Source organism: Epargyreus clarus, unplaced genomic scaffold (genome assembly GCF_041222505.1).
Source record: "Epargyreus clarus isolate Ecla_fem2 unplaced genomic scaffold, WU_Ecla_fem_2.2 ptg000018l, whole genome shotgun sequence".
NCBI classification, from domain to species: Eukaryota; Metazoa; Arthropoda; class Insecta; order Lepidoptera; family Hesperiidae; genus Epargyreus; species Epargyreus clarus.
In genome coordinates, this window is record NW_027332226.1 from 10,429,327 (window position 1) to 10,455,337 (window position 26,011).

The following is a 26,011-nucleotide window of genomic DNA, read 5'->3' on the forward strand; positions in this document are numbered from 1 at the left end:
GTAATTAACTGTTTTGTGTGGCATTTAATTGCAAGTGAAATCGGTATAATCGCGTGAGAAATAATAGTCCGTTCACAAGCTCGTAATGACAATCTCAAGTGTACACATAAATTTACATATATTTCATATTACGGCTTTCATTTCATTTAAAAAGTAGTGGACTGTTGGAGCGAGTACGATTTTACTAACGCTTGTTCCTGTGTTAGGGAGATAACACCTGAGCTACAGTGAACTAATAATATCGAAGGTCACGAAGTCGAAGAACACTCTGTAATTGAAATATAAATTAATCAACAAATAATTATCCACATACCAATACTCGAAATGGGAATATTAATTGATTTAAATCACATGAGAAAATTAGAAAAATTGAATGAGGAAATTTGAAGGTGGTAGAACCCTTTGTGGTTCGACTCCGGCGGCACCACCGCCACACCTATTTCTGCCTAATAACAGCAGTTTTAAAGGCTGTTCTATTCTCGTTTGAAGGGTGTGATAAGGGAGACATACTTATCCGACGCATTCCAGCTTCGTCCTCAGATGTAGCGGTGCATTTGTGGGCGACCTCAGGTAGAAATCAATCTTATCTGGGGTTGATTTCAGATGTCCATCGGCGGCAGAAGCCACTTACCATAAAGTGCACCGCATGCTCGACTGGTAGTCTTATGTTATAAAAAAGCTAAAGTCTGGGTTGGTTGACCATCGCCGACCATCGCTGGCGACGTTCAGCGGTGGCGGCAGTCGGCGACGGGTGGTCGTCAGCGACCATCACCAACTGTTGCCGTCTGTCGAGGCGTGGGCCATCGCCCGTGTGTTTAACATATCGTGCTCTCATTGTTTTGTTTTCAATTATAAAGTAAGGCAGGCGAGGCGCGAGGAGTTCTAAAATGGTTATCATTGTTAGTATCGGGTTTATGATCGACTTCACTTCAATTAGAGGTGCTACTTTGGTTTAGAATAGTTGTAACTGTGCCAAATCACTGAATATGTATTTGCTAGTTTTGCTGTATATGTACAATGGCTGTTTATTTGTACGAAATGCCTACAAAACTTGGTACTTTTTATTTTTATGCAAAGCCACATAAATAAATATACATTCAATCTTGAATCATCATCGTCATCATCAACCCATTATTGTCCCACTGCTGGGCACAGGTCTCCTGTCAGAATGAGAAGGATTAGGCCATAGTCCACCGCGCTAGCCAAATGCGTATTGTAGACTTCACATTGCTTTGAGATTTTTTTGATATATCTCTCGGGTATGCAGGTTTCCTCACGTTGTTTGCCTGCACCGTTTTAGCAAGTGATAATTAATACGCACATAATTTCGAAAAATCAGAGGTGTCTAGGATTTGAACCTCGGACCGAGTTTCTTAACCATCTTAAATGCAGGCTTATAATTATTGCAATGCGAGCATTTTAAGTGTAATTTTTATTATGAAAGGAAAGTTAATAAAATTAATTTTAATGTAATTCGTTCAGTGCAGTGGTTGTTTCTGAAATTAATAATGGAATAATGGATGTATTTCTACAGATTTTTCTTGTAACCTACTTTTATAATGTTTTATAGATCGAAAGATTCTTTACACACAACAATAATACGCACTAATAATTTTGTCAGAAAAAAGTACATAGCTCAGAAATAGCTAGGTAGGCTTATATCTGTATATATTAAATACTTTAATGCTTTCTCTAAAGAAATGTTAAAAATTGTTGTGTTGTCTAGTTAAGCTATTTACCAAAGTAACACACTTAAGTTATTAACTGTTAATTGTTTTATAAGTTATTTCTGTACTATTCCCAAGTATTAGTTATTAAGATTAGTAATATATCATTTATTTGCTAATGTGTGAAATCGTATTTAAGAACATATTTAATTTATTTTATTTATATTAGTAACTAGAAATGTTGTTAATAAATTGTTGTTTATTGTTTTTTACTTATTCTTTAAAGACCTATGATTAGTTTTAATTATTTTTGCAGTGAATTAAACAGTCTTAATAGTAGAGCTGCGTTTTACAAAGTAATTGAATTTGAATTAAATATTCATTTATCTATCTTACCAGCGATTCCCAATCTTTAACATGGCATGACACCTTCAGTATGTAAAATATTTCGCGACCCTATACTCTTCATCATTTCCTACTTTACCAATATAAAGTCCATACATTTTTTGTTAATATTTTTTATTAATTAGATCCTGCTTAAGTATATAGTTAAGTCTGCAAAAACGTCCTTAAATTATTATTATTTGTTCTATATAGGGGTTTGTTATCTCCTAGGAGTTCGCGATCCATACCTTGAACATTGAACAGAACGTGACTTACTATTAATGATTATACTATTACCACAAAAATGTAGGTACTTATTAAATATAATTTACGTGTATGTAAACGGTATTCCGAGTAAAATATGTAAATACATGCAGACAGAGCGCCACGCATTTAAAAATCATCGAATATTATTTTAAACATTTACAGGGCGAAAGAAAGAAATAAGTTAGTTTCAGATTTTTTTTATGAACTTTATACTCCTGTAATGTACCTAGTACCTATGCAATCGAAAGTAATAAAAATAATGAAATGTACAATATGTATAATTTTCTATTATATATACTTTGTTGCAACAGAAATGATCCTCGGTGGACGTTTAAGGAAAGCCTTAAATCGTATAAAAACACACATTTAGCTCCACTAGATTAAGTTACTAAATTGTGAATGGTATATTTTCTTTAAAATATATGAATAATTGGACAAGTGCGAGTCGAACTCGCACATGGAGGTTTCCGTACCTCCAAATTTTCTATTATACTAGCAGAACCCGCGGCTTCGCCCGCGTAAAAAAATATAATATGACATACAAATAACTGTAATCGTAAATTTGTATCTTTAACTAATTTAACGATAAAGTAGCATTAATATTTAATTAATAAAAGCTTTTTTTTTGTCGTCACTGTGTACCTAAATTGGTCAAGCGGTTTTTCAGAAACATACACTAAAACTCTAATTAGTGGACTGTACTGAAACTTTCTTTAAAATATAAGTTTCATGTAAGATACAATAATTATTATTTACACTATTCCACAGGAACCGTCCGTGTTATATGGGACCTTACATACAGTGGTTCTATCCAGGGTCGCTAGCTGGGCGGTTAGAGCTCTCATTCTTGCTGCCCGCAACTCCAGAAGTCCCCCTTTAGTCTCGTACGACAGGCAGGGGATACTGTAGCCCTGTTCTAGCCCAAAATTTTAATCCAAGGTCTATGTGTCTACCACATCACCATCACTAATCCACGCATAACCACAACCATACCCCACGGCATACAAAATGTTGGCACGCAGTGTGTCCAAAGTAGTTGCGATGTACCTTATCAGTATACCAAAATGTAAGCTAATTTGAATAAAATTACGCATTATCATATATGAAATTTGCACCCGTCCACGTTGTCGTGTATTTGTCTGAATAGACGTTATCTGAAATTTCACGTTTCTATCTTCGAACCTAAAAGATACCCGTATACATACATATAACATTTCTTTTACCTCCTTAGTAGAATTACAAATACATTACATTACATTGCGCACACTTAACACTATAGCAGACCATATCGACTTGTTCTGTTGCACACTTGGAGAGTTCACGAGGGTAGCCTTTCATGTAATTGAAAATTATTAATTATTTTACTTGTATATATTATGTATATTTTATGTAATTTGGACGTCAATTATTGTTATTTTTAAGCTACACTAACGCATTAGGATTTTTTTCCTGTAATGTTAGATGTAAGTTGTGAATAAATAAATAAATAAATAAATAAATAAAAACTTTATCAGCAAATTTCTGAAAGCTAATATTCAACACCAGCGGTCGGCAACCTGACACCCACGGGTGGTGTGTGGCCCGCGACTTTCCCTTGTAGCCCGCGGGTCTGCGCGTTACTAATAATTGGCCAAGTGCAAGTCAAACCCGCACCTTGGGGGTTCCGTACAACCAATTTTATTTTTTTTAAGTTCTAGTATTTATTATTGCAGCAGCCATTAAAGTACACTCATTGTAAAAATTTGAACTGTCTACCTCTGACGGTTCAAAAGTTAGCTGGAAAAATATCGAATAGCAGTTTGTTGTATGGGGACCCCTTTTTGTTTTCAACTTTTTTTATTTTTAGTATTTGTTGTTATAGCGGCCACCGTTATGCATCCTCTGTAGGAATTTCAAATGTCTATCTATTACGGTTCCAGAGACACACGGACAGACGGACAGACAGCGAAGTCTTAGTAATAGGGTTCCGTTTTTATCCTTTAGGTACGAAACCCTAAAAAACCGCTTGCACACACCAATCTGCACTTCAGCACGCACAATACATTTCCATGTTAAAAATATGTTACGACGGCCCATGGAATTTCGCCCTACAATAAACCTCTCTGCACTCTGTTCTTTTTCCACACACGTCAAAGGAAGTAACTTCAATAACGGTCTTTAAAGAAACTTCCTTTACTTATAGTTCCCTAATGGGGTTGATTGTTGAGTTGCTAAAATTGCTGAAACAGATGTGTAAACAGAAAGATATGATGCATACACCCTTTTATAGCCGTCTTAAAGGTATATCTAAGAAAAACAGTCAGATGCTTTATTGAGTCTAATGATAAGTTTTCATAGTGGTTGCTTCCAAATCAACGAATTATAAAATAAAGTTCCAACCCCTATTTAACGATCTTAAGGGTAGATTTTCAAGAAAAAGAAAAATAAGTGATATATTATTTACAACCAGAAAGCAAAATTCCAATTTTCATAGACTTTGCTTCATAATCGGCTTACTTCTAAACAAACTTTCAACCCCTATATTACCCACTTAGGGGTAGATTTTCCATAAATGGTGTTAAAAAGTTCTATCATTCCCAACCAGAAAGCCAATTGACAATTTTTACAGTCCTTGCTTCCAAATTAACGGTTTTTAAAATAAAGTTCCGTCCCCTATTAAACGTCCTTAAGGGTTCATTTAAAAAAACGGTGCAGTAGGTGTTCTATTATTTTCAATCAGAAAGCAGAATACTAAATTACATAGACTTTGCTCTAAAATCTGCGAACTTCTAGATGAAGTTTCTACCCTTATTTTATCCTCATAAGGGTAGATTTTCCAAAAACGTTAGAACTAAAGTTCTATTATATCTAACCAGTAAAGCAATGGCTAACTTTCATAGTGCTGGCTTCCAAAATGGCAAAATTTAAAAAAAAACTGTCAACCCCTATTTAACCACCTTTAGGGTTGATTTGGAAACACCCTTAGATTAGATTTTTATTATTTTAAATCCGAAAGCTTAATACGAATTTTCATTCAGTTTGCTTTAAAACTGACGGACTTTCATACTAACTTTCAACCCCCATTTTACCCCCTTAACGGTGAAATATCAAAAAATCCGTTCTTAGTGCGCATCTACATTATAAAATGAAGCTATATTTCAAATTTTATGATTGTAGCTTCAGTAGTTTCGTCAAAACCTTGATTAATACGTTTTGAACGTGAGTATCTTTTCGCTTTTATATATATAGATTTATTTTTAGTATTTCTTATAAGAGCAGCTATAAAAATAAATGCGTTGTGAACATTTGAGATGTGTTCCGCCTATTACGGTTCAATAGATAAAGTGAATAACGCCGAAAAATAGCAGTTGCTTATATGTCCCTCATTTATTTTCAACCTTTTGTATTTTTAGTATTTGTTGTAATATCGGCCACTGATGTACATACTCTGTTAAAATATCAAGTGTCTAGCTATTACTAAGAGATAGAATCCTGTAACAGACCGACAGACGGACAGACAGCCAGACAGAGTTCCATTTTTCCTTTGAGTACGGAATCCTAAAAAGGCATGAAAACAATAACGAGCTGATAGTCATGGTCATTGCATATTAAAATTTCTTAATCATGGTCACACTCATGCCTGTTGCAGAGTGCGGTAATATGACTATAAATAAGTTATCGTTATCAGGTAGTCGTGTGGTGGTTATTTTTATGGAGGTCCTCAATGTGGCATGCGGTAGGAGCTGAATGGTAGAAAGAGAAATCATTATGTAAGGCATTATGATCCCTCCATACGACTTTTTTACTCTTTCGCTATCTGTTCCTATTAAGTACATATATACGTGTGGAAAATATCGTTATTTTTAGGGTTCCGTACCCAAAGACTCCGCTGTCTGTCCGTCTGTCACAGGGCTCTATTTATTTTTTGTTTCCAAAACGGAACAGTCAACCGTTATGATATTTAATTTTACAAATACAAATACCATACATTTATTTTTACATTTTTAATTTAATTTTGACAGCGAAATTTGTTCCGTTTTTGAAACTACTACTGCAAAATCTTTGTTCCGATACGGTCGACGGAGGCGCTGTATGAGCAAAAACGGAACGACGACCGTTTTTAAAAATAATCATAGGTACTAATTACTATTCATAGGTTATTCATAGGTATTACACGATCGTATTTTGGATGAAAAGATATCGATATAAGTTGAAAAACGCCCGCTGATCCTGTAGAAAACGCAGATAACTGCGCACACCGGATGATGAGAGTTGCGGTGCCGCGTCCGCTCAGAGGCGGCTGAAAAACCGTTCATCATGTCTCCCTTACCACCTCTTTGATACGGGAATACGTAAGCATCGAAGTATTCGACTAGGCAGAAATTGGTGTTGCGGTAGTGCATGTAACCTACACATAGGAATAGGCTAATTACAAACCCCTTTCTTTTAAGTCGAAGTAAAATACCTATGAAGTTGGTGGATTGCCCAGCGTCTAGTTATGTAAATATATTTTCCTCATTCAAGTAGGTACGTACTCGTAAGTTGCTTAAGTAGCCTTATTGTGACCACTGTATACACAAACAATCACGTTCCTAAGCGACAAGCGAACTCAGTTTGAGTGAAACGTAAGCCATGTCGTAACTTAAACGTTGCGCATTTAGTTGCAATAATTACGATCTTTATCTGGTACACAACGATATCGTTACAACCTCACTGAGATTTTCTCCCGTCTACGATTGACATCACAGTATCATGTAAGCTGTAGTATCAAGTGGATTGAAGTGAAAGTGTTTATGGTGATCAGCATTTAGATTTACTTTACAGGCTTCCGATGTGAGTATAAAACTATTTATTCCGTAAATTTCTATAAATAATAAAATAGAGATGATACACCTCGCTCAGGGTTTAAAATACTTCTACCCTTGTAGTATATGTATAGGTACATATTTGAAGTTTCATTTCGTTACGCGCGTAATAAGAAAAATTCAAGTGAGAATTTAATAAACCGTCACACATGAAAAATATTAGACCTTGACGATAATGTAACAGATCAGAAGGTTTTTTTTTTAATATTGACTATTATTGAAATGAAATGTTTTAAAACGAAATGCCGAATGCAGAATTTGAATTATTGGTCATTGAAAGAAGTCATCGCCGTAAAAATAGGTACTTACTAAAGAAAAAAGAAACTGGATAGCATAGTACAGCAGACTACCTACGCTGCAACCAAGGGATAAGAGTTTGAACTCCACCAGAAATCTTTTTTTTTTTTCTCTTTATTTATTTCGGGGTTTGGGTACTAATTGTACATGTCAACCCCATTGTACCTTATACAATCTATTTTACACTTTAATTAAGTACCAGAAATCTTAAGCAACCGACTATGATATATAAAATGAAAACATAAGTATTAAAATTAGTTAAATCAAAATCAATATAAAGTTTAAAGTTTCCTTTGTGGACGTTTTATAAGGAAGGAAAATCCTGACTAGAACCTTGCATACTACACAAGTAGATAATGTCAATAATTCATGAACGTCTATTTTTATCGTACTAAAATTGTAAACAACCATTTTTAAGTACCAGGACTATATAACTCTATAAGAGAATATAATTTTAGAGTTTCGCCTTTCACTCTAAATAAGACACATCACAATGTGCAAGGTAAATGAAAGACAAATACAGCTACTTTTGCTTTGCGAGCGAAAGATAATAGAGCTTCCCAGTCGTTCCATAAACGCTGTTTTGTGTTGTGCTGACTTTCTTCCCAAGGGATCACATTTTAAAACCAACCTAACAGTATCAATACAGTAAATTGCGTATAATAAGTTGATTAGCCAAATAAAATATAAACTTGTCAAGACCTTATTGTGTGAAGGTAACTAAATTTTTAGAATTAAGTACTTATGTGTAAAATTTCAAACAAAACTTAAAGTCTACAACCATGCGTATTTTAATATGAACCATTATCACATTCATGTTTTTGATGGGATTAAAATTACCACATTCGTTGATAGCAATATCAAATAAAATTATCGGTCTCTGGAAATGTTAATTGTATTTTAACACATAATGTGATTATATCATAGCTGAAGGGCAGCAAGTGTATTAAATGGCAATAGTATAAGATTAAGGTAAAATCGGGTAAAATTGCAGTCAAACGTAATCCTATTGTAGATAAAAAAGGTTTGAAAGTGGTAGAACCCTCTGTGCTCGACTCCGGAGACACCAACGCAACACTACTTTCTGGTTAATATCAGAAGTATTCAGTGCTGCTGTGTTACGATGTGAATGGTGTGGTAAGGGAGACATACTTACCCGAGGCGTTCGAACTTAGTCCTCAGGGATAAAACACATCTAGGTCTTTTCTCGGATATCTGATGTCTATAGGCGCCAGTAGCCACTCACAATCAGATGGACTGGATGCTTGTTTGCTACATTAATAAAAAAGGAAATAATGAAATAGCTATGATATGAAGACAGATATTAAGTGTGCCCACCCAATATAGAATTTAATTGGAAAGTAATTGTTAAAATATATTTAACAAGTCAATTGGTTACATGTCTCGACCATCCAGATCGATACAATTTTGTAAAATAGGTATTGAATATCTATCAAAGAAGTTACGTTGGTTGTTGACTCTTCACGCTCAATATGACTCGAACATATGAAAGCAACATTACAACACACCTATTGTTTACAGATGAGACCAAAACTCGTACATTGGACAATGAATAATAAACTGCTTGTATTTTTCATGGCTACGACGTTTTGCCTTTTTGTGTCAAGTATCGTACTTGGTGTTCAAAAGCGAAATCTTCATAAACAGATCGAAAGTCAACAAGCCTTGATGAAACTTAATGCAGCTGATAATAAATTGAAAGACAAAACTAATGAGGTGAGTGACGGATAAAATATCTTTCTATCTTAGTTTTAATATATTTCCCGTTGGTGAAATATAATTACTTAAATAGATAAGCGGAGTCATTTAACTATAATTAATTATAAGTGTTTAGTAGTACCTAATTATAGACCGGACATAGAGAGGAAATATGTTACCCACAGCTAATTGGTTTAGTTCGAAATAGTGTCAATGTAAAGCAGAGTGAAAGTTTTTGGATAAAAATCTAGGCAATGTGCGCTCTATAGCCCTTTGTAATTAATATATTTGTAGATAGATAAGAAGGCAAACTGAAATAATTGGAATAGAATTAGGTATACCACCAACACTTTAATTCGAATCGTAGACAGCTGCGCCGATTCCCCGATTTAGGTTCCCCGATTCCCCGATTATTTAAAGAATAAAACAAAGAAATTAGCTAACTTAGTCACTTAAACTTGAATTATAACTATTCACCAAGTAATGCGTATACGAAGGTGTTCTGACTATACTCATGTTCTTATCCGAGTGGGCTCGCTCTATATTTTATTTATCATTATTACTCTATGGTAAGCACTTACATTATAATGAATTTGTACCTAATCAGATTTTACGACTATATAGCCATTCTAGGTGGTTCCCCCTCGATCTTACAGTTGACCGTGACTTGATTGTGCGTAAGAGCATTTAACTGTGATAAGGTCAAGTACTTAGATAATATGTTATTGTTATAGAAGGACTATAATTCTACCTCACTTCTGATTTATCTGAGATCGGTACATTGATGAAAAACCCATGTGGGCCATGGGCGTAGCTATAGTTTTGTTAAAGGTGGTTCAAAACAGCGCATCGTGGGTTATACAAAGTTGTACAAAGAAAAATGGTCCTCATATAGCTATACATATTTTATCCCACCAATGCTTAGGGGTTCTAGAATAAATAGTCACTGAAATTTATTGGTGAACAGGACCAATATGACCATATTGCATTACTAATTTTATATTATGTAGGTATACCTATGTATGTAGATTATTGACAGTTCAGAGTTTAGTTAAGAATTCGTAATCGCGTGATGCTCGTCGGAAATACCACTATCAGTGATTCACCCGTGTTATCAGTACCCTTACCAGGAGTTTTTACGTTTCGATAAATATGACTGTTTTGGTATTTGTTTACGTATTGGCCCATACGATTTCCTAGTTCTGACACAATCTGCTAGGGGTGCTGATTGGAATTTGTATGGGCAAATACGTAAACAAATACCAAAACATATGACTGTTTTGGTATTTGTTTGTCGAAACGTAAAAAGTCCTGGTAAGGGTACAGTACGATAGTTGCCCCTTACGGTTTACCTTAACTGTAGTTTTTTGTATAGGTGATAGATGATATGGTAACGATGTACCTTTATTATTTTTTCAGGCCAATTACTATCGTCTCCCGAGAAATGTAAAACCCATAAATTACAAGCTACAATTAAAGCCAAATATTGCTGATAAGACTTTTATAGGATCTGTTCACATATTAATTAAAGTACAGGCTCCTACCAAAGTTATATCATTAAATTCTAAGAATTTAACGATATATTCAACCACTTTGACAAATACCAGTAATAAAACCATCGATGTGTTATCTACAAATCTTTCGAGTTCAGATGGAAGAGAACTAATGCAAGTGAATTTAAAAGATGAAATTCCTATAATGGATTATGTCCTCCATATTGAATTTGCCGGGAGATTGGACAAAGGAATCATTGGATTTTATGCAAGCACTATGCATAATGGCGAGTAAGTATAAAACAAATATATATACCAACTATAAACATTTCTTTTATACCTATTTAAAAAAATATTTACATTTTACATTATTTGATTGCATGTTCCGATTTTTTAAAGTCATCTTTTTTTTTAACTTACAACACAATACCTATACTGGTCACTGGGTACGTAATTGTCACTGTCAAGTGTCAGCTCAATAAGGTTGACAAATGACGGAGCGGATCTGTCGGATAGAGGAAATCGATAAACAAAACACTTATAAAACTTTTGTCTTTCTTTGTATATAAAAAAAAATCAGTGTTTATTTAGTTTTCTTACGTAATGTAATCATTGGATGCTATTACAAAATCTATGCTATTCAAGAATTTGTATTTTCGATGTGTGAGGAGTACGATTGCTAATATTTGCCGGTACAAGTCTCGTGACTCCAATATGAAGCCAGTTTGTGCTAATAAGAAGCAATGGGGCAAACTGTCTCCACTAGTTCGCCCCTTGCATTACAAATTAACATTACACCCTGATTTGGAGACGGGGCTCTTTAAGGGAACAGTGAAAATCATAATCACCGTAAACAAACAACACACACACACACTAAGTGTTCACACAAAATTCCTAGACATCCGCGACGTGAAAGTGTTTAAAGAAAATAAAAAAATGCACATCATTCGTTACTCCGAAGTGAAGCCGCTGGAACAACTTTTGATAGAATTTGAGAATCCCTTGCATCTTGGCACCTATCATGTTAACATCGAGTTTAATGGTGACATGACGCGAAATATTGTTGGATTATATCTCTCCCGTTTGAAGAATGGAGGGTAAATGTATTTGTTTTGAAAGATTATAGTATGATTCGTCTAGAAAGGTATCACCGAAACACCTGTGTCTACCAAAGCATTTCTTGCGTTTTGGTAGAAGGGTGTGATAACTGGCTTATAAATGGAATGACCCTCTTAAACCTCTAGGAGAGGCAGCAATCTGTGATCAACTTCTGGTAGAATTATTGTACCATTTGGAATTAGTCACATACTATTAAATGACTGTATACTTACTTCTTCGCTACTTTGTTACAACTTGTTATACATACATAAGTTATTAACGTCTCGGCTTTCTAGAAAAGCTTTGTATAATATCTGTACCACGCGTGAATAAGTTAATAAGTCGAAAATGCACAATGTTCATTGCAGCTATTTGGTGAGAGCGTTATTTTAAAATTTGACAAGTTGTGTATGTACGGTAATTAAGACCCGTTAACTTACTTATTCACCCTATAAATTAAAATTATTAAACAGTCCTAATGTTTGTTATGACTAAAACAAAATAATGTACATAAATATATTTATAATAGATCGACATATAAATATATTCACGGGTGGTACGGATATATAACCCTTATTTTTTTTGTAGTACCATGGTGGCAAGTAAATTTCAACCAACATACGCCCGACAAGCATTCCCCTGTTTCGACGAGCCAGACTTCAAAGCGACCTATGATATATCATTGGTGAAGCCCCCATCTTATGTGGCACTCTCCAACATGAATGTAAGATTACTTGTAACCTAAAGGTAAAATGTATTTATTGTGCTGTTGTTGTTATAATATTAATACATTTTCATTTGTTTTTGCATTTATATATAATTACTAGTTTTTGCCCGCGGCTTCGCCCGCGGCTTCAAAGAAAATAATATGACATACATAAAACTGAAAATTCGTACCTTCATTGGAACGACAGTGGCGCCATCTGGCGAAAATTGGTCGTACCAACTCTGGAACCTTCGTGGGCTCATGGACAACAACTGCTAAAGATCACTTGATCAAAAGCATAGTTTACGATTCAATCCTTACTAATATCGATTAAAATAATCGATTCTTTTGGTCTAAATGATCGATTCTCCGATTAATCGATCTTAGATCGCCATCCCTAGTTCCCGTGAGATTTCCGGGTCTTAGACTATCTTTGTACAAAATTTCATTAAAATCGGTTCAGTGGTTTAGGCGTGAAGAAGAGACAACCAGACAGACAGACAGAGTTACTTTCGGATTTATAATATTAGTAAGGATGTATTAGAAGCTTTTACTAGTGACTTTTGCTCACGGTTAGAGGCCAATGACAAAGCAACCTGACATAATTAATGATTTGATAATACTTAAGCTCAGCAAAGTAAAACATAAGTTTCCTATGATATTCTTTATTGAGAGGGCATGAAATTCATATCCATTTTATCTACTCTTTGAGAATGGCCTAATCTCTTCTTATTATGGATGGAGACCATTCCATGCCCAGCAGTGGAATAGTAATGCATTGATGACAACATCTCAAAAACTCATTATATTCATGCGTGCATATTGTTATACTAAATATTTTCATTGTTTTTACTAATTTCATTTATTTTTTTAGGAGATTTCCAAAACTGTTGACAGCAAAACCAAAATGGAAACAGTCAACTTTGCAACCAGCGTCCCAATGTCTACATACTTAGTATGCTTCGTTATCTGTAAATTTGATCACAAGGAGACTGATATATTTTCAAGCGGGATTGGTAGGAACTTTAAACTGAGGTCATTCGCTCAGAAGGACCAGACTCACAAAATAGATTTTGCTCAAGACATTGGGAAAAGGGTCACTGAATTCTATATCAAGTACTATGAAGTGCCTTTCCCGCTACCAAAACTGGGTAAGTGTGGCCTAAGTATTTCTTATTAAGAAATAATAGAGATTTCTTATTAATAATGTGGGAATAGTTCTTAAACCATAAAAAAAAAACGCTTTCTACACTCACAGCCCCACATTAGGATTCCCTGTATCGTGGGTGCTATGGACACACACAGAGACAAATACACAAACACCCAGACCCAGAAACAGAAATCTAAATTCATCATTTAGAAATCTGTCTTGGCCGGGGATCGAACCCGGGACCGCTCCGCCACGCGGGTCGTCGAAGGATAAAACATATTACATGTAGTTGTATTTGCCACTAATAGTGATAATGGATAAATGCATTAAGTATTCAACATAGTCCTAAGATGAAAACCTGTGTAATGGTACCCATATTACATCTGTTTTTGACCTCAGGTAGACTGATCCACTTGAGTTTGGATTATGGAAGTTATTGAAAGTGATGGTAGTTGCCACTTACCACCTGATGATAAAGGACAATGCCCATTGACATCTGTAATCAACTACTGATAAGATCAGAGTCCTACCTGAGGTTGGCTACAGATGTATTGCTACTCTTGAGAGCTCAATAAAAAAATCTTACTTCTAATTATTTCCTAAACCTTTCTGACAGTCATCAAATAATAAATATATGATTATTATATAATAATGTACTGATAAATTATTTTTATTTATTACAGATATGATAGCGATCCCAGATTATGTATCAGGTGCTACTGAGCATTGGGGTCTCATAACATACAGGGAAACATCATTTCTGGTTGACAATGAAACTGCTTCTTCTAAGAACAAAATCAGTGTTGCCAATACCATAGCACATGAATTGGCCCATATGTGGTTTGGAAACTTAGGTGGATACAATAACTCTTATTTTTTTCTACATTTTAATATATTGCCTGTCTTTAAAATTTTCCCTCTATTTAATTGAGTGCAATAGTAACGACTGCTCAAATTTGTATTAAAAAAATAAATATTACTTATTTAATAAAAAGACTTTATAGCCTAGCTTGGTGAATTGAAATTTGGTCTCTTACTGGTGGTCCTGGCTTCAGGCACGCATTTCAGATTTCTCAAAGCTGTGAGTGTATTCAAAAATAATTACCACTTTAATAGTGAGGAATTTAGATGCCTGAGAATTCTATTAAAAAGTTTTCTAGGCTGTCTATAAGCAATTGGCTAGAATGGTAAAACCTAAACCCATGATATTCTGAGAGGGTCCTTACTGTCCTACTGCTGGGTACAGACCAACCCAGCAGTGGGACAATAATGTGTTGGTTTATCATTCAAGATAATGATGATAACATTTTTACTATTAAACTTGGTTTTTGATTTTTATGAATATGTCCACTTATATTTTAGTGACAATGAAATGGTGGGATGAGGTATGGCTTAATGAAGGGTTTGCATCATACATGCAAGTGAAGTCGTTGAATGCTATTGAACCATCGTGGTCTATGGTAATATATTATTTATTTAAATAGTAAAGTAGAAACAAGTCTAGTATGAATATGTGGCCCTTGCCGCCCATGGGCATGTGTTATCAACTCTATATATATATTTAAAACATATATAGGGTTGATAACAGCCTATTAAATATTACAACTTAATAACTGAAGGTAAGTAGATCTCGTAAGTATTATCAACTCCATATATAATAGGGGCTTTACATGAAGAATATAATAAATGCTTAATACCACTTAACAGATGAACTAAGTGTTTGTTTGTTATTCTAATATATAAAACACAATATAAAATTGTTATGTTTTATTTAATCTTTTACCGTACCGATAGAATAAAATAAATTAAGGTGTTTCTTGATAACTAGTATAGTAGTGTACAATTAATTTTTTTTATTTGCAGTTGGACCAATTCTTAACAAAAACAATGCATCCAGTGTTAGTAACAGATGCTAAGCTATCCAGCCACCCAATTTTACAGAATGTAGAGACTCCTGACCAAATAACAGCCATTTTTGATGCTATTTCTTACAATAAGGTAAGAATACTTGATTTAAATTATTGCATGAACAAGTGACCTAATTATATTTTGACGTGACAACGTCTTATAATTCGATTGAGCCGGCTGAACGCACCAAAAAACATGACTCATGCGGCGTTACCTGAGGCGTTCCTTTTAAGGCTTGAAGTGCAAGCGAGAGCGCGGAACGAGCGACAAAGAGGCACAATCGGCGTCCGCGTTCGGCAGCGTTCGACATCTGTCTCTCTCCAACTTGCAACCATTCCATCAGTATTTTCTTATGACGTTGTCACGTTCAACTATCGTCAGTAAACCTACTTTACAGACAACCGTTTTTTTAAGATAAACCAATGTTACACCTATTTCCATGTTTTAATACCGTGTTCTACTGCGCTCTTAATTGAAGTTGAAATCCACCAGCTAATGCTTACTAATACTTAGTTTAAAAGTAACTGCATCTTATATTAGACGAACCATTTGAATCTAATTTAGTATCTCAAAATTATTTTAACTACGAACATAACATTTACAGGGAGCTTCCGTGCTAAGAATGTTAGAAGGGATGCTTGGCGAAGAGTCATTCCGTCGGTCCATCTCGGACTATCTGAAAAAGTATGAGTACGGCAATACCGTGACACGGGATCTTTTGTTATTCTGCATGGACCCTTACTTCAAGAGAGATAACCCTATTTACATAAATATTTCGTAAGTACCCCTCTACACAGTTGAGCACTCAGTTTACTCTCTATAAAGTTTGTTTGTTTGAATTGCTTGTTACTCATCATCTTTATTACTGTCCCATTGCTGGGTAGGCCACTCTCGCTCTAGCAACCTCATATAGCCGCTTTAGACATAGCCCACAATGCTGGCTAAGTGTGAATTGGTATAGATATCACATCTTTAAAAACTTATGTTTTAAAACTCTGATATGAATGTGTTTGCCAGCGATACTTTCCTTCGCGCTTACAGCAAGTGATAATTAATTTCTAATATGCACATAAGGTGTCAAAACCAAAAGTATCTATCTTATATTAGAAACTCGAACTCCTACGTGATAGGGTATGATAGAGTGCACACGTATATACGGAATTGAATTCAATAGACAATCACTGGTTTGTTTGTTAGTAATGTTATGTTTATTTACTGTGTATTACTGAGTAGTGATCGTATTTTAGATACATTATAGAGACTTGGACCAGGCAAATGGGCTATCCGGTCGTGACGGTCAGGCCCTCGGACGACGGTACATATGTACTGACGCAGACACGGTTTCTGCTGGATTCAGAAGCTGTGTACGAAAATGATTCGGAGTTCAAGTACGTATATTCTGAAAATGGTCATTACTAATAGGATTGTAGGAGTTGCATTAAACCATGGAACAGAAAAAACAAGTGGAAGTGCAAAGTAGGCGTAGCGCGGCTTCCACTACTAGGCGTTGTTACTCTCACTTGCCTTCAAACGAGTCTACTCATGTTTGAGCATCGGTCCGAGACAGATGTTTGTCAAATTCAATAAAATAAATTATTAAGACATATTATGCTATTTAGGAATGTAAAAATGATAGCAGAAAGAAGACAATTAAAAACGGACGTGTTTCGTACCATCACTGAGTACAATTTTATTTTATTTTTCCTAAAATCATAAAAATATCAAATTTATAAATAATTTCCACATAGTTATGCTAAAATCAACCTTACTGGTTTCAAATAAAGTTCATTTTTAATTGAGTTCACCATACCAAAACGTCTAGAAAAATCCACGCTACTCAATAAATGATAGGGGCAAGTACAATTTTTCTTATCGATATTTTATAATATACATTATTATAATGGTAAAATATTTTAATTAGAAAATAAAATTATATAAATCTAAAATTAGGGTTTTGCGGCGAAAAGTATCATAATACCTACTACGTAATAGCTACTGTGGTGTACTCACATATCATATCTCTCATGATATATCTCAATATTTTTCCATAGCTTGGATTTATGAGTGCTACTAGTAAGGAGAAATAGACAGATACTATATAATTGTTAAGGATGCGGCCAATTCCTAAATGTTTAACATTTATATATTTACTTTATCTCATCTACAAAATATATCTATGTACAAAAATACGTAAATTACGTAGTATGTAGTATCTAGAGTCTTGAACATTTTAACCTAACTATTTTTTATAATATATTTTTTATTTAATATAAAACAAATTTCGTGTATTGATTTTTACGACTTCTACTCACGAAACGTACTGTCTTGACACGTAACCTACCATTGTTGTACAGTACCTATGTTATTTTTATTACAGTTCTTAATAATTAAACCTTGTTTAATTTTAATCTTATCCCATAGATTTATTATTCACATTAGAACTCATCAAGGTATGGATAATTTTATCGTAAATAAACTCTTTCCCCTGCACTATTCCAGTAGGAGAAATATTACGCAAGTTTGGTCCGTAAGTTTAATGTGCTTAGGGCTATAATTGCATTAAGCCCAATCACTGCCATCTAGGGTCAAGTAGCGGAACTACATTTTCAAATACTAAATGACGTAAATGCTTTTAAATGTTGTAGCAAAATAAACCTCAATATTATATGCGCCTAAGTTGTTTTTACATATTCATTCTGTATATTTTAGAATTGTTTTGAGTTAACTATAAACGACCAATAAAATGATATTTACTTTAGTAGTGTTATATGTAACAAGAAAAACGCAAGTGTGAGTTTGAGGACAACGGTTCCGATACTTTCGCTCGTACTTACCACTTCTACTTGATTTTCTTTTCTATGCATTAAACAGACTGGAAAGCATGTACTAAGGGTACTCCTTTACCCACATTATTAATATTGGTATCTTCTAATGATAATAGTAACACATCTGTGATCGTGTTCAAGTTACTCTTGTGTAGTTATACTTATTTGGGATTATGTTGTGTAATATAGTCCGCGCCAAACTGCTTGTCCGCTCTGAAGTTGTTGCGAGCAGGTGTAGTAATACAATTTGCTGTGGCGACGCAATCCATTTCTATATTCAGAGCGGACTAGCAATTTAACGCGGACTATACATTGGCACGTGCGTAACGTAAGGGGCACATGCCGATGTAACTCATAATTTATTTGTAAAATATACTCTCGTTTATTATTTGTGGGCTTAGTTAACATTTATTTAAGAACTTACGTGCATACATAAGTATATACTTTTTTTAGCTTGTTACTGACGTATTTGGCTATATGTCGTCGTTACAAATTAGTTTCTTAAAAAATCATGTATTTATGATGGAATTTATCAATATCATTTTTAATTATTTTATTTATATTTTAGCTACCGCTGGTTTATACCAATAACGTACAAAACAAACAGAGGAATGAACAAGAAGATATTGTGGTTCCCAGATGTCTATGACAGTGGTATGAGTTATATTTATATAATAAGTAACTTAACTTATAAGTTTGAATTTCACTTAATTTCTATTCCGTTGGGTGTATGTATAAAAAAAGCCGTATTTTATTAATGAGCTTACAATTAACTCTTGTTTAACAAAACATATTATATGATTTAAGAAAAAAGGTATGACCATAGGGTCTTATTGGGATTAAGTAAGAGATTTACGTCCAATAATAAATAAATTAATCAATATATAAATAATACCTACCAAAAATCTAAATTTGATAATTTCCAGTACGAAGTAATTCTCAAATGTCAATTTGATAGACAAAAGATTATATAGATTGAGTATTAAGGACGTAGGTAAGATATGTTGCAAATACTACTTTTCATCAGGCAGATGTTGTCAGCTCATATTCTCTTTAATTCGACGACCCGCGTGGCGGAGCGGTCACCATGCCGGTCTGCTGCGCGAAGGGTCCCGGGTTCGATCCCCGGCCAGACAGATATCTAAATGATGATTTAGATTTCTGTTTCTGGGTCTGGGTGTTTGTGTATTTGTCTATGTGTGTGTTCATGGCACCCACGAAACAGGGAATCCTAGTGTGGGGATGTGAGTGTAGAAAGCGTTTATTAATTTACTTAAAAATATGAAATAATGTTTTAGTGAATATTACTCTCGGGCAAGGAGAACATCTAATTAAAATAAATAACAATCAAGTCGGCTTCTACAGAATAAACTATCCGGAGGAAATGTGGGAACATTTGATAGAACTTCTGAAGGCGAAATCTGATAAGGTATGTACGCGTTACATACAAATTTTATCTTTCACCCTAGTGCACAGGGCTATGTGAGATATCGCTGTTATGATTGACTTGCAAATAAATGGATTATGAGTCTATGCTCAAAAAGGACCAATGAAAATGTACTGCAGAACGGAAAAAGTGCAACAATGGCAGACAATATTTATTTTATCTAGTAATGGACCTATTATTAATAATGTCGTGCCCCAAAGTAATGCAAACATTAAGGAAAAAAAAAATAAAAAAATGATTTTTTTTATATTTTTATAACACGCTTTTATTAGCTTGGATTGCATCTATGTATGTGTGCATGTATGTATATAACGGAATCTTTGTACTCGATTTTTACCCACTTTGAACGGTCCAATTAATTTCGAAGAACCAATGACAGTACACGATTTTAATAATTTTAACCTATTCTCATCAGGATCGTCAGGAATCAGGTTTAACGATTTTCCGTGTGTGATTTTAGCGTGGTTTAAAATCGCTAAAACTATATTTATTTACAAATGGATTTTATAAAAATAAGTTTCCAAAAAAATTGTTTTATCGTTAAGTTTGCTAATCATAATTATTTCCTCGTCCATTTTTTTAATTAATACCAATCTTAAAACTACTTGTAATAAGAATAACCAATGTTTCTGTTCTCCCATATTATTGGCGATACGAAAAAATTCAATTCGTAAAAATTTTGTATGAAATTCAGTACGTTTATTCATAAAACATTCCACCATTTCAGCTAACGATATCAGACAGAGCCCATCTATTGGACGACGTGTTCGCGTTGGCCGAAGCCCGTCTGACCTACTACGACATAGCCCTGGACCTCACGTCGTACTTGGCTGTGGAAAGGGACTATGTACCATGGGAAACAGCTGCCACGATATTCAACAAGCTGTCTGATAGACTGTTCAACTCCTCGGCGCATGATGATCTACAGGTAATTTAAGATGACTCGTGTAAGGTGTGGAAAGTAGGTAATCGACCATCCAATAATAAAGTAGGTAGTCTAAGTAGGTAAGGTTGCTTTTCCTGATCCAAAGATATATTCGTTAAATTAAAATATACGATTTGTTGTTCAAATCTGATAATGACTTCGGCATTATTCGGCATTTAAAGGTAGTAGAACCCTTTGTGGTTCGACTCCGGCGGCACCACCGCCACATCTATTTCTGCGTCATAACAGCAAAGTTAAACGCTGCTGTGTTCTGGTTTGTAGGGTGTGGTAAAGTAGACATACTTTTCCGAGGCGTTCCAGCTTAGTCCTCAGGGGTAGCGGGGTTAAATCCAAAAAAATGTTGGACAAATCTGACAATGTATGTGGCTTCGATATTGCCTCTTTATCAATTTATTTGTGAAAAGATTCAGTAGAATTAATAATTGTATTTATTTCGCAGGTATATGTCCAACGTCTAATAAAACCGCTGTATTTGGAGCAAAGCTGGGAGAAAACGAACTTAACCGTTATTGAAGGGTAATCTTACATTATTTAATTATAATTTACTACTAAATATATTATAGTTTATAATGATTGTACAATAATTAAATTTCAAAGTAGATTTATAAACACCAATACTTATTTTATATCTATGAAGCTTTCATGTATGTATAATTTAAACGTATATAAACGAATCTGTAGTCCGCGCCAAACTGCTAGTCCGCTCTGAGCGTGCAGGTGTAGTCAGAGAGCCAATGCGGTCGAACAAAACTACAAGCATATACTCCGTAGCAATAGTAAGGGCACACTAATGCAGCTCTGTAACCGTGGGCGAGAGCGGACAGGGAACGGGTGCCGGGGGGTCCCGCGGTGTCTTCGTCCCGCTGATAACTACAATGGGCATGATGATAGTCCATATTAAAAAAATCGAAGAATAAACGATTTACTTAAAAACAATATGTTGGAAGCATTCTCAAAAATACCCCAGTTTTTATAAAAACTTTAAGATTCATTATATTTTCAATAAAGTAAAAGTATAAAATAATGCAGTCGGCCATCTTGTCTAAAACGCTAATCGGGGCGAAATGACGTCATTTTTTTGGCGTGTCACCGTATTGCTTGAACTTTTCTATGGGATATTGAAGCGTGATGTCACTCGCGGACGCCATGACACCCGTTAGCGTTTCCGCGCTTAATTCAAAATTTGTTTTAAAAAAATATAAAATTTAGCTAATATTTCCGTTAATACTGAATTTATTGCCGAAATAAAACAATTTTTGGAATCAGTAGACATGTACCTACATTATAGAAGGGGAGTTCAAAATTTGTCATCATGCCCAGTTGATGTTACGACGCGACTCATTTCTATATTCAGGCGGACTAGCAGTTTGACGCGGACTATATTTGCCTAATGTAAATCTTAAATCTTGGTTATCACGCCTACGACACTAATGAGTGATTTTGAAAGTGTTAATACTTTATTATAGGCTTTTACGCACGAGGATTTTGTCAATGGCAGTCACCTTCGAGCTACCAGAAGCGAAGGAGAAAGTAAGGGGTCTGTTCCTGCAATGGCTTAACGCTCGCAACGCAGGTGAAGACTTCAAGATCGAGCCGGATTTACGCGATTTCGTGTATTATCACGGTATGTGTCTATTATTATTGTTTTTATGATTAATAACTTTTTTTAATCTAGCCTTATCAAATGGCAAGGCCGAGTTTCACCCTAAAGTCTGTGATAGTCTAGTGGTTGAAACTCAGCCGAATTGATGGGTCCGAAGTTCGAATCCACACAGGTACATTTTTGGAAGTAGAGCTATCTAATACGCTATTATTACTTGTATAACCGTGATAACGTAACATTGTAAAACCTGAGAGATCTCAAAATGGTTCTCGAACATGTGTGAAATTTCTCAATTTGCATTCGGCCAGCCAGATAGACTACGGCCTGTCTCAGTCTGAGACGAGAAACTTATGGGTTGACCTTGTACGTCTTGTAACTTGGCCATTTCCTACGGAGTGGTTAATGAAGGTAGTTTTGATAATCATTATATATTACAGGTATGAAAGAAGCAACTGAAGCAGATTGGGAGAAGCTATGGAAAATATACTTAGCGGAGGAAGACGTACAGGAACAGTCGAAGATAAGGAACGCACTCTCCGCACCGAGGAACGCGGATATTTTGAAAAGGTTAACTAAAAAAGAATATTACATCTACTTACTTTAAATATTACCAGTTAGCCACTTCATTTAAGTTATACTTCTTTTGGCATTTCTTAAGTATGTTATTATACGTTTTTTATAATACTTGATACATACCTGTAAACATTATTTAACATTATAAAGTAGCTATATTATTTTGCACTTTAGCAGTCACGGTTCTCCATTTATTTTTACAAACTCGAATAATATAAAAATTAAATGTAACGTCCACGGCGTTGCCTAAATTGAAAAGATTTGGTTTATTTATTTTAATATAATTTAGGCACCAAGTAGGCACTTTCAAAACTCATTATTTATTAAAAGATACACAAATAAAAAAGAAGGAAAACCAGCATGAAGAGCGAAAAGTTGTTTTTGGGACACAAGACGTACAAATGGTTGATTTCAACGCTCAATGTGTCCAAAGATTTTTTCACTTAAAAACGTCTTTGTAGATACATGGAACTTGCGTGGGACGAGAAGAACATTCGCAGCCAGGACTATTTGACGGTCCTACAGATAATCAGCGGGAACCCATCCGGTGCGGGACTAGTGTGGGACGACGTGCGTGCCCGCTGGCCGCAGCTCGTGGAGCGCTTCACGCTCAACAGTCGGTACTTGGGCGGCTTGGTTCCGGGCATCACTGGCTCTTTTAATACGGAAGAGAAGCTTCGAGAGGTGATTTATTTGTGCTAGCCTTTGTATTAATAGCATTTTTATTTGTAAGAAGCCCATTAAAGGCATTTAGTTGATTTGTTGGTGGAATTTTAGTGACCAATGATGGTTCTGTAATTCGTTTCTTTTTTCATTTGAAGACTAATGTATGGTTTGCATAAGGATTTCGAATTTGAACAACACTAGTAGGGACGGTTCTATTATCTACTTAAGTTAGTACTTCCCTTTGTAAACCCTGCGCGATTCAATGATTATAGCACACATGAACCGTTTTGTTATTGATGACGAGAGGCATATACGGCCACGTATACAGTCGTCCTTCTTAGAGTCGAACGGTTTGAAGCCCCACTCTTGAATCCACAACCTTTGAACAATTTCCTTTTAATCGCTTCTTACGACATGCAATGGGCATCTTAGATCAATACTATCCACCCAGGGTTGATTGGAATAGAATGCCATTAGGCATTAAGTTTACCCTTTTGTACATTTCTTCATAGAGGTGATGCAATAAGTTTTAATTAAATAAATAAATTACTGGTACAGAGATCACATGGACTCGCACACATACACAGCCCTATCACACAAGTGACAAGGGTTCATAAATGGTAGTATAGTTCGCGCCAAACTGCTAGTCCGCTCTGAAGGTGTAGTCATACAATCTGCTATGGCGTCGCGAGTCATTTTCTATATTTAGAACGGACTAGCATTTTTACGCGGACTATACAAATACATCTGTCGTTGCAGATGGAGGCGTGGTTCGAGCAGTACCCGGAGGCGGGGGCGGGCGCGGCGGCTCGCAAACGAGCGCTGGAAACTGTTAGAACCAACATCAAGTGGACCACCCTCAACCAACCCAACGTGGCTGCCTGGCTGAAAGATCAGATCAAAGAATAATATTGCAACGTATCGAAGCTACACTTCTTTTGGTGTTTTTGGGACTTGAAAGTGAATTTTTATTGTGGGACGAAGTTGTGTGCCGATGTAACACATATTTTTAATGTGGGACGAATTTGTGTACGCCGATCTAATACGCAATTTTTAGCGTTGGAAAATGTTACGCACATCGCTGTAACACATAATTTTAGCGTGAGACGATGTTGCAGGCCTCGATGTAACACACAATTTTATAATATGTTTTTTAATTTACTTTCGTCTATTAATCGTTTGCTCAGTTAAAATTTGTTTGAACATAAGAATTGCTTTAGTAAGTACGCCAAATAATTGTAACTTCTTACGTGCGTACACAAATACACACAGTTTCTATTATTCCTACCTATAATTTTATTTATTTATATTATTAAAATTATTATACCTACTTTTTGCAATCTCATGTCCCACTGCTGAACATGTGTGTTTCAAAAAAAATAAAAAGTAGCCCAAAAGATACTGTATCATGCGGTTAGTACTGAATAAAGGTATGGGTTATTTTTGTAGCCTACCTGCGTTGAATGTTTTCAAACTTCCCATTACTTACTTCGACGATACTTAGATCGACAATCTAGCTTTTTTCAAAGCAAATAGAGCGATCAAACGATATATTCTGTACATTTTCGAACTTGGTCACAGCTATTTATGGACGTTCAATGCAGCAACTGAACGCGAAAGATGCAATAAAGCATTGCAATGCAATCTCTACAATGCGCGTTTTTGCGACCAAACGCGGCAAGTCGCCGAAAAGTGATTTAGCATCAATGCACTCGCCAAAATGCGAATCGCCGATGCTGAGAATAACATGACTTCTACGGTTGTTTCTCATGAAAAAACAATGTATTGTTTAAAGTTTTTGCAAATTTACATAATTTATTATGTAGGTCATTGTAATTCGTATTACAATTAAACAATGTAACGAAATTGTATACTTTCTATGTAAAATAAATTTACACACAATCAATTACTGTAATATACTTACATAATGAAAGGTTACTTAAATAATGAAAGGTACAATAAAATATACATGTGACTTAGTATTTCTTTTTCAAATCGTTCTAGATTTTTACGCGTCATGTAGTAGTATTGTTAAGGTTTGTGACCTTTGCGCTTTTCCTGTCACGCACGATTACACGTGTTACATACGCAAACAATGTAACTTGCTGCAAGCTCTGTGGCCCGTTTTCGTTTGCGTATAAAATGATAGGTTGCAAGTACCACGCGTGAGACTGGTACATGCGTGCGGTTCACACGCGCGACGGGAATGCCCGTATACTTTGAAGGTGGTAGAGCTCTTTGTGGTTCGACTCCGGCGACACCACCGCCACACCTATTTCTGCCTAATAACAGCAGTGTGGTAAGGGAGACATACTTTTTCGAGGCGTTCCAGCTTAGTCCTCAGAGGTAGCGGCGCATTTGTGGCCGACCTCAGATAGGAATATCTAATCCTATCTGGGGTTGATTACAGATGTTCAT

The 26,011-nt window shown here is 35.3% G+C and overlaps 1 protein-coding gene across 4 annotated transcripts; it reads left to right on the plus strand.

The window, feature by feature from the left end:
* Positions 1 to 6,863: 6,863 nt before the first annotated feature.
* LOC140749428 (glutamyl aminopeptidase) lies at positions 6,864 to 25,568 on the plus strand. 4 transcript variants are annotated; one of them, XM_073082460.1, is made up of 18 exons: positions 6,864 to 7,130; positions 9,002 to 9,196; positions 10,598 to 10,962; positions 12,358 to 12,493; positions 13,350 to 13,626; positions 14,309 to 14,479; positions 14,988 to 15,085; positions 15,489 to 15,623; positions 16,138 to 16,310; positions 16,781 to 16,921; positions 18,927 to 19,012; positions 19,657 to 19,787; positions 20,533 to 20,733; positions 21,191 to 21,267; positions 22,218 to 22,375; positions 22,792 to 22,921; positions 23,389 to 23,611; positions 24,353 to 25,568. In XM_073082460.1, the coding sequence occupies exons 2-18, from the start codon at positions 9,002 to 9,004 to the stop codon at positions 24,500 to 24,502; spliced, it is 2,847 nt and encodes a 948-aa protein (XP_072938561.1). In that variant the 5' UTR covers positions 6,864 to 7,130; the 3' UTR covers positions 24,503 to 25,568. The 4 variants fall into 4 exon arrangements, with proteins under 4 accessions (XP_072938561.1, XP_072938563.1, XP_072938562.1 ...); XM_073082462.1 differs by lacking the exon at positions 9,002 to 9,196 and having other exon boundaries at positions 6,870 to 7,130; XM_073082461.1 differs by lacking the exons at positions 6,864 to 7,130; positions 9,002 to 9,196; positions 10,598 to 10,962 and adding an exon at positions 11,145 to 11,768.
* The last annotated feature ends 443 nt before the right edge of the window (positions 25,569 to 26,011 follow it).

Bases quoted from the DNA above. Each gene is read 5' to 3' on its own strand.
- LOC140749428 (XM_073082460.1), top strand. From the start codon at position 9,002: ATGAGACCAAAACTCGTACATTGGACAATGAATAATAAACTGCTTGTA. The intron at 16,311-16,780 runs GTAAGTACCCCT...ATCGTATTTTAG, and splicing joins CCTATTTACATAAATATTTC to ATACATTATAGAGACTTGGA. The intron at 19,788-20,532 runs GTATGTACGCGT...CCACCATTTCAG, and splicing joins TGAAGGCGAAATCTGATAAG to CTAACGATATCAGACAGAGC.